Below are 9,854 nucleotides of genomic sequence, written 5' to 3'. Positions count from 1 at the left end.
TCTGTATATATTATTTTAGAAATATTATATTGCAATAGATAAAATATTAAATTAGTCTGAAAAGGAAAAAAATTATTTGTTGGTTAAGTAATTTAATATTCTATTGATGATAAGTATCATCTAAGAAGGACAATAAAGATAAAAATGCAAAATGAAAAAAAAAAATTATGATTTTGGTACAAAAAATATAAATTTTATTGATGATTCCAATCATTTCTAATTAAAAGAATGAAAGAAATGTCTCAAACATAATTTTATAGGTACAAAAGTGTTAAAGTTGTTGTCTTAAAGTTAAGCTAAGCCTTTTTGTGTAATCTTACATTTAACGAATCTTTGTAGAGCTTAAGTTGTACTTAGATCCTAACTGTATTTTTTTTTTATTTACCAAAAAAAATGAAGCTCATAATAATAGAGACACCTTCTCTCTAAAACTTCTCTCTCTCTCTCTCTCTCTCTCTCTGTGAGGGTGAGGGGCAATACTAATTGAACAAGTTGTGGATATCTTAGAGATAGAGATAGAGAGAGAAAAATGGTGAAGTCATCTTTCTAAATCGTAGAAAAATGAGCTCAAGGAGCTTCTTACACGTGAGGTAATCTCTAACTAATAGATGGTTTGATTTTGATATGCCGATGTGACCATCTTCAATAGTTTCTATTAAGGTGTGTGGCTATATATGGTTTGTGCAAAACTTAAGAAGAAATAGAACTCTAATAATATTAAGTGTAGAGAACTAAATAGTCTTCTTGCTAAGTTTTTTAGGGTTACATTATATTAAATATGTTAAATTAATTATTTAGTTTTACGAATGAGATAATAACTTGATTACTTGTTTTATCATGAATTCAATCTAGAAATTAAGTTAATTAAAAGTAAGGGAAAGTAATTAAAATTTTTTTACTCTGTGCTCACTCAAATATTTATAACTCATGATCAGTTCAGTAATATAAATACACACTAGCTAATCATATTTTTATATATTGCGTCTACATACTTTGCTTTATTATAAATTTAAGTAAATGCATTACAAACTGAAGCGCAAATAAGTTGGATATATAAATCCTTCCTATTTGTCAAAATAGTACTAATAGAAATTATAACTAATAGGAGCTATTTAAAATAAAGAAAGTAATAGGCCCATCAAAAAGTTAAGATGGCATCTGCATGCTCTTTAACCACCTTTGAAGCCATGATGATGTGTTTTTCCTCAGTTAGGGTTGCACCAACAGCAAATCTCAACATAAACATGCCATCAACTACCGTATGTGTGATGTGCATACTCCCTGATGCATTAATAGACTCCAACAACTTCTTGTTAATCTCATTTATGTTGTTTTCATGTTTCAACAACTCTGTGCTAATTGCTGATGGGGAAACCCTAAAACAGACCAAGGAAAAGATTCTGGGAACCACAATCTCAAACCTCTTATCGGTGGCAAGAAGCTCTTCAAATCGCTCGGCCATTTGAACATGGCTTCGAAGTAAGTTCCTGAGTTTCTCCACGCCGTAGCTTCTGAGCACAAGCCATAGTTTCATGGCTCGAAACCTCCGGCTTAATGCTATTTGCCAGTCTTTGTAGTCCACCACTTGTTTTGAATCAGTGGCGTTGTTTCTCAAGAACTCAGGGTTTGTCGAAAGTGATTTGATCAGGGCGTTTGGGTCTTTTACCCAAAGGCAACAGCAATCAAGCATGGTGAAGAGCCATTTATGTGCGTTGAAACTGAACGAGCTAGCACCTTCAACTCCGTCCAAAAAATGGCGAAACTCTGGGCAAATGCATGCACTTCCAGCATATGCAGCATCAATATGAACCCATATTCCGTAGTCTTTTGTCACATTGCATAGAGGTTCAAGTGGATCAACAACAGCCGTTGAAGTTGTCCCCACGGTGGCACATAGATATAATGGAATTAGGCCATCTTGTAAATCTGAACAGATTGTTGAACGTAGCGATTCAGGGGAGAGAGCAAATGATGTTGATATTGAGGCCTTGATGGCACGAAAGTTCCTCGGATGAATTCCGGCAATCTGGGAAGCTTTCTGAAACGCACTGTGGGTTTGGTCTGAGCAATAAACCACTAGCTTTCCAATATTCTCTCTCCCGATTCTTCTCAGCATTTGGTCCCTCGCGGCAACTAGAGTGCACAAGATAGCATCGCAAGTAGTTCCTTGGATCACCCCGCCACCGCCGCCAGAGAAAAGAAAAGAGTTTGGAAGGCAAAGCAATTGTCCAAGCCAGTCCATGACTATGCTCTCCAGCTCACTTGCAGCTGGTGATGCAACCCAGTTAAAGCCCACCACATTGAATCCGGTGGCCAGCATTTCCCCAATAAACCCTGCAATGCTACCATTAGCAGGGAAGTACGCGAAGAAATTGGGACTTTGCCAATGTGTTAGACCAGGGACAATATGATCCTGGACATCTTGGAGGATGGTTTCAATGGGCTCAGGATAATCAGGGGCATTTTTTGGTAATCGCTTTCCAAGATAACCAGGTTCAACCTGGCTTAGGACAGGGTATTTCTCAATGTTTTCATAATAATCGGCAATGAAGTCCACTATAATGTGGCCTTGTCTCCTAAACTCGTTGGGATCTAGAGGACTTTCGTTTGGAAAGAATTCTGGCGGATGATCGAAATTAAGGCTACCCATTTGGATTGATATCACAAAGAAATGGAGCAGGAGAGGAGGGATATTGAGAAAAATTCGTTGGACAACAATATTGCTTGTTGCTGGTTGCTTGTTTGGTATAAATTTGGATGATATATAGAAGGATATTTATGGACACGATCCTTGCTAACAAGTATATTTGGCATGTGGATAGCCTGAGTCAATAAACGCAGAAATTAAGAAGTACTCAATTGTTCAGTGAGTTTGAATATGTGTTTGAATCGGATCATTTTGCTGAGGCGCCCAAAATATGGTGTGGCCAAGTGCATTTTTTAGCAAAATTTTGTACATATATTATAGCCAGCGTATTGTAATATAAAGATTTGTTATTCCTTTAATTACACGACAATCATAAATACGGCCACCGACGCTGATGCCACCAAGGCTGAGGGCCACTGCTGCTGCAGCCGCAGTGTGAAGGATCTTGATTTTGATTCTGTTTGGTGTTTCCTTTATTACAAATTTAACTTTATAACATAGAGACAAATCAATATATTCTGATTTATATACTTTTTTTCTTTTTTTTCAGAAAATGATAACTGCAGTAGAGTTAGTTATATAAATATAGTTGAGAGATATCATATCAAACTGTGATGAAGAAAAATATTAGATTAATCTGATTATGAAAAATTCATTCGTTAATTAAATAATTTAATATCCCACTGATGACAAATATCACTTAACATGCACGCACGGATATATATATATATATATATGTATTAAAAAAATAACAAAAAGTGCAAAATGAAAAAAATTTAGAATATTAGTGTACAATATCTTATATTTATTTTGCAAAAGTTTACGTTAATTTATTCTTTATATTTAATTAAATTTTGAAAATATCAAAAATAAAATTGAGTAAGTTAATAAACTATTGAAATATATATTTTAAAGAAATTATGAATTCAAAAATTTATTATGAATGATAAAAAAATATATTAATTTAGAAAATAAATTTGGCACAGGCCCAAAGGTAGTTACTTGGTCTTGGTCCTTATTAAAAATTGATGTGACAGCAAATGAAAACCTGCCAAGGGTAGCACGTGGTCTTTGGTCCTTATTAAAAGTTGATGCGACAGTAGATGAAATCCTGATCTCAAAAAATTTTGTTAGATGCTGCCATTTTCTCTCTAGGTTTTCTACTGTTTTAGCACTTTCTTTCGCCACCGGTATTTACTTAATGAGCATGTATGCATTTCTAGAGATTTCGACATTTAGGCTATTCTTCGCATTGAAGAAAGGTAAGACGATGTTTAAACAAGGGCGCTCTCTCTTGCAAGTGAACTAAAAGCTAAGGCTTCTTCATGGCTTTGCCTGAATGCCTTGTTCTATACTGTAGCATAAGAATAAAATGCTCTGTGTCAGTAAGGTAGGGATCATCAAAATACCAAATCATCAAATGTAAAGATGGTTTTTAGTGCTGGTTATTCAGTTACAGAAGCGATCCCATAGGTTTTCGCTTTCGCATCTCTCTATAAATAAGTCATGATAAAATCTTAATTTATTTAATCATTAATCAGGGACTCCTAAGCACATAAATTTTTTATAAATAAATAATTGAGGGCTTGTTATTCAACAATATAACATAATTTATATATTCATGTCAACTAATATTTAATATCCATAGATATATTGAGGTGAATTGATTTCTTATCTATGTTATTCTATTTTTTTTAATACCATCTATAATTATAATAATGACTTAATCAAAAATTTTGGATTGAACTTACCCATTCAATTGGTATTTTTGCTTATCCTCGTATATTTAAAAAATGAAAACTTAAAAAAGTGCTTTATAAACATATGTATAAAAAAATCTATTATATTTAAATTTATTCTCTTCATACTTACTACAACTAGTTATTTCAGTTTTCTACTAGCAGCTTTAATTATATACTAGTTATTTCAGTTTTTTATTAGCAGCTTTAATTATATGAAAATATTAAAAGTTTAAAATATAGAAATTTTCATATAAATATCGAAAAATATCGAATATCGATAAAATTTTATAAAAAATGATGAAAATTTATTTTAAAAAATAAAAAATTTTATTGAAACTTTAATATTAACTTATTTAAACAATCAATTATGAAATTAATTATAAAAATTATAAAATATTGAATAGATATTATATTTTTCTTGATCAATTTATAACATTAGTATCTTTTTTATTTTTATTTTGAGATGTAAAATGTAAAATATAATTATTAAAAAATATATCTTCTTAATAAATTTTTATATATTATTAATATGTCAACCATAAAAATATTTACAAGTTACCTTAAAAAAAAAACAAAGCCTCCAACAGTCTTCTAAAATCACTAATTAAATATTTTTAGCATTTAATGTGTGTGTGTGGCTATTTATAGTTTGTTAGTTAATTATTTTTCACATGCATGATGATGTGTGGTTCCTCAGTCAGGGTTGCACCAACAGCAAATCTCAACACTATAATTGTTAAGATGTATATTGTATGGTGTATAGTTTTTATAAAAAAAATATATCGGTGGTATTGAAAACATGACAGTTTTGTATTGTTTTGATATAGTGAAATTTCTAATAAAGCATATGGTATGTATTGATTTTACTTTTAAACGATAAATATAGTATGTATCGTACATAGATATGTATCGTGTATTATACGTACGATACTAATAACAGTGCTCAACACAAACATGCCATCAGCCACTTTGTCATGTGTATACTCCCTGATGCATTTTTAGCCTCCAGCAACTTCATGTTAATCTCATGATATGCGCCGACCCGGTTGCCATACTTTAGGTTCGGGGTCACCAAAAATGGAACAACAGAGGACCCCGTTCTCTTTTCAGGTACTGTTTGCTGGCTCATAACAAGGCATTATAAGTGAACGACCTTTTTTTTTTTTTTTTTTTTCATATAAAAGCATTATAAGTGAACGACTTGAAAGCAAGAATAACTGATCAGATAATATAAATATCATGAAACCCCAACGTTCTGTCACAATAATTTTTAAGTAACATATATTAATATGGAATTTCCTTCTACCTTTCAGGGCTGTCGATTAATTTATCATGCGCATGGTAATTGGATTATTAGTATAGGCTCTAGCTATTTAGTTTCTGGTTGAACGATTGTATGTAATTAGATATGTCCATTGCTTAATTAGATTTCCCCATTGGAATTAAAATAAAATAAAAAAATTTAAACAGCTGGTCTGCAACATGATTTCTCAATAGTTGGTTTTAATTAGTCCTTGTCGGTGGTTTGTCATTTAGTTTATTACATGACTGCCTCATAAAGATTCATACAGCCCAATGCTCGACTGGCTCAAAATGATTCATACGTCCCAATGCCCAGAGGATAAGATGACAGCTCTGTGGATAACTAAGAGTCTTCTAGAGGATGCCAGATGCTTCCCTTGCCAATACTGATTGTTGGGCACGTAGCATATTTCCTCTACCCACTGCGCTTTAGAGAACTATCAAATTCATTAGCTTAGCCCTTGGGCTTTCTTTTCCTGTGTTGACAGGTGGGAATTTGGTCCATTACTAATCCAAATAGAATGTAAACCGTAAATACCCACCTATCTCTTTTATTTTTTGTTCTATCCATCTTTATCTATTATATCCCTCAATTAAAATAAATTAAGAAATGAAACAATTTTCTGAGAAAGCTTATCTTTCCTCATTCGTGTCCTTTAGAATCCACTGTGTTTTTCCCAAACTCCATCGTAAACCACTAAAGCAGCAACAACAAAATCCAACCAAAATCCCAGCTGAAATCCCACCCCACTATACTAGCGATGAAGAAGAATAAGGGATTGAAGGGATTGAATGTTTCAAAGCCTAAGTAATCCGTATCCAAAAGAAAAATGATAAGGCTTAGAAGCTTAAACAAATTGCAAAATAGACGACAACATCTGGCTCAAAACGCGAATGAACTTTTGAATGCCATAGCAATGACCAACTCGCGATCGCATTCTCCCCACCTAAATCGGTAATTCGTTTCAAACCAAGTCATTTTTTCCTCTGTTTTGTTAAAATTGGTTTTATTGTATGGTATATAATTAATTTGTGACACATTTAAGAATGAATTGGGTCCATTTGAATGTCAAATCAGAGAAGTTTTCCATAAGATCATGAGTTGTTGTCAATTGGAGGGTTTTAACATACTGAGTAAGCCAAAGGACATCGAGTAACCGAGTTTTATAGAGTTTCTAGTGAGCATCAAAGTGTATTATTTTTTAATATATGTTGTTGTATTTTGCCAGCTTTGTAGTTTCCCAGCCTTCTTCAAGTAAAAAGCTTTATATGGTCAACAAACATATATATATATATATATATGCATATGCATATAACTAAGCAGGTAGAGAGCTTTGTTGTTATTGCTCTGAGATTTTTTCTTATTTCAAATACTTTATATTAGGTATTCTATTAGTGGCTCATTTTATTGTAATACTTTTAGGTTTTTTGGCAATTCATGTTATTGAAGAGTGATAAAGATAGAGATGGGCCCTTATGTGGATGATATAATAAGTTAAGCAATGGCAATAGTGCGTGTAATCGTTATTCTGTAATTTCGGCCTCATCTTTAGATAGCATCAAAATTTATGCTTGGGATTTATTGTTTAAAATTGGTTTCCTTTTAATGCCATAGCATTAAAGAGCATATTGAATGTTGTATTTTTTTTGTTAGAATGCAAAATATGTGACTTTGTTGAGGTGTGTTTTTTATTAGAATGAAAAACATGTGGCTTTAATACAACGGAAATTGTTGGGTTGAACTTTTCAGAAACATTGTTAGAACAATATTAGCAGTCAAATTAGGCTTTATTAACCCTTTTAGGCTTTATAAGGTACTCCCAATCTAACATGGACCAAAAGTAGGCTTTATTGACCCTTTTATATCTGGTTTTGTAAAGTCCATAATATATAAAATCGTATATTTAAGTTTGAAATTTGTTGGTAGTGAAACTGGTATTACAAGATAACAGGGTGTGATGTTATCATTGTTGGAATTAAGTCATTGTAAATGTAATGATTTTGGTGGCCTCTTTTCCCCCTTTCTTTTTTTTCTTTTTTTTTTTTATAGCTTAAATTTGAAGTAAGATCTAGAAATTTAAAATGTTAAAACTAAAAACAATTGTGTGAAGTTGATATTTCTGCTTAGAATGTTGAGGTTTTTTGTGAGCATGCCACTTATAGGATATCAATGCTTGACACAATTTATTGTGATAAGATATCCTCAATTTTTTATTTTTTATTCTTCTTTTTTTTGGCTAATTTTAATTTATATGTAAGCAGATTTTCTTAGTACTCTTATATATATGTATATATGTATATATATATATATATATATAACTATTTTTTGTTGTTTAGCTATTGTGGACAATGAGGTTTAGTTAATCATTTTGGTTGTACATCTCGATCAATAATTGAGGCTCTCATTGGATTGTTGCATGTGTTGATTTGAAAGTATGCCATAAATATTTGTATGATTTAAATATTAAAAATAAATATTCCCAAAAAAAAGAACTTGAAAATGCTGAAATGCATTCGATATATTACCTTACTTATTGGAGAATGAAAAATATTATGACAACAAACCAAAGATGCCTACAAATTTAGATCCATTCACTATAAAATCAACGCCACACACTACGAAGGCAATGAGTATAAATTATTTTACTATTTAATATCTAATTGAATCTGTTTCAGTTTGTTGATAATATGAATAGGAAAAAAAAATATTTTTCATAGAGTTTTGGTTACATCTATAGGTTTTTTCCCCCTTTATTAAAAGATTACAATATTGTACACTTTTTTTTTTCTCTCATTTATATCCTTGACATTATATATATATATATATATATATATTGGAAAAACTATGATTGTGATTGTGATTGTGAGATATTTACTTTAAAATATATCGAATACAGTAGCAATGATAAAGTTCTTTTATTCAATCATAATTACATGGTATACAATGGAAATACATGTATACAGAAGAAGGCTCCTTATACTGTAAATAACACCATATAAGTTGTAAACAATGGCTATACATGTATATATTTATATGGAGAGATCCTAAAGAGAAGTGGAAATGTCCACAAGTTTTGCGCGGTTGCAAGCATAAAAAATCCTCACATAATTTAAGAAAATAAACAAACTAAAAAAAAAAGGGGGGGGGGGGGGGGGGGAATACCAAAAAAAAAAAGGAATAAACAAAAAATTAAAGAAATAAAAAAAAAGTACAAATTGACCCATTTAAAAAAAAAAAATTTGTACAGTCAAAATTACCAATGAACTATCATTGATCATGTCATTGGTAATTTTTTTCAGAAAATAGTATACATGCTAAAAAAATTACCAATAATGCCTATCAATATTCCTAATATAGTTTTGGGTAATATCTTTTCTAATTCCTATTTGTAATTTTTTTTTTGTGTTATTACAATTATTTATATTGTATTCATCATATAAATTGTAGTCATATATTAAATAAAAATTTAAGAAATAAATAAAAACAAAAGGAAATTTAAAAAATAAATTAATCCATTAACAAAAAAAAATGTACAATCAAAATTACCAATGATCTATTGGTAATTATGATAGCAGCCATTGATAATCTTTTCAAAGATTATGTTACATTTTAACAAAATTATCGATGGCACCTATCGGTACTACCAATAGTTTTCGATAACTTTTTTACTAATTTATGAATTTTTTTTCTAATACTCCATGTGGTATAATAATTATGTTGTGTAGCCAACAAAAGGGAAAAAATTAGGAAAACAAAAAATTATTGATGCCCTATCAATAATTTCCATCATAAGAACTTTATATGAAGTTTAATATACATTTGTTTTACTTATATATCTTCTATTGGTTTAGTTTCCTATGTACAATTTTCTTTTTTAGACACAAATGTCATTTTTATTACAAGTATTTATCATACCGTAAATGTTAAACATTAAACATATCAGCTTTTAGCAAGATACACATTGTAATGAGTTCAACAAGTCAATTTCTTAGAAAACTACATGACACAAACCAGCTTTTTTTTTTTTTTTTTTTGTTTAGACATCAATGCGAGTTCCAAAAAACCTTGTAAAAACTTTTAATGATGATGTCTTCTTAAAAACACAACCATAAAAATGTAGATACTCATTTAATTTCTTTGGAATACTAAGCATTAAATTATT

At 30.7% G+C, this 9,854-nt stretch overlaps 1 protein-coding gene and 1 long non-coding RNA gene across 2 annotated transcripts; one reads left to right on the top strand and one right to left on the bottom strand.

The window, feature by feature from the left end:
* Positions 1 to 906: 906 nt before the first annotated feature.
* On the bottom strand, positions 907 to 2,927 carry LOC107414307 (tyrosine decarboxylase). The gene has a single exon (XM_016022423.4). The coding sequence runs from the start codon at positions 2,648 to 2,650 to the stop codon at positions 1,139 to 1,141; it is 1,512 nt and encodes a 503-aa protein (XP_015877909.3). The 5' UTR covers positions 2,651 to 2,927; the 3' UTR covers positions 907 to 1,138.
* A 2,835-nt stretch (positions 2,928 to 5,762) lies between these two features.
* On the top strand, positions 5,763 to 7,999 carry LOC112492984 (uncharacterized). The gene is made up of 2 exons (XR_009634797.1): positions 5,763 to 7,015; positions 7,115 to 7,999. It is a non-coding gene; the product is annotated as an uncharacterized LOC112492984 (long non-coding RNA).
* Positions 8,000 to 9,854: the final 1,855 nt, after the last annotated feature.

Source organism: Ziziphus jujuba, chromosome 1, assembly GCF_031755915.1.
Source record: "Ziziphus jujuba cultivar Dongzao chromosome 1, ASM3175591v1".
In the NCBI taxonomy this organism is placed as follows: Eukaryota; Viridiplantae; Streptophyta; class Magnoliopsida; order Rosales; family Rhamnaceae; genus Ziziphus; species Ziziphus jujuba.
This window is presented reverse-complemented; position numbering and strand designations above follow the sequence as displayed.

What these genes read in the sequence shown, in the direction of transcription:
- LOC107414307 (XM_016022423.4), bottom strand. Translation starts at nt 2,650, where the DNA reads ATGGGTAGCCTTAATTTCGATCATCCGCCAGAATTCTTTCCAAACGAA.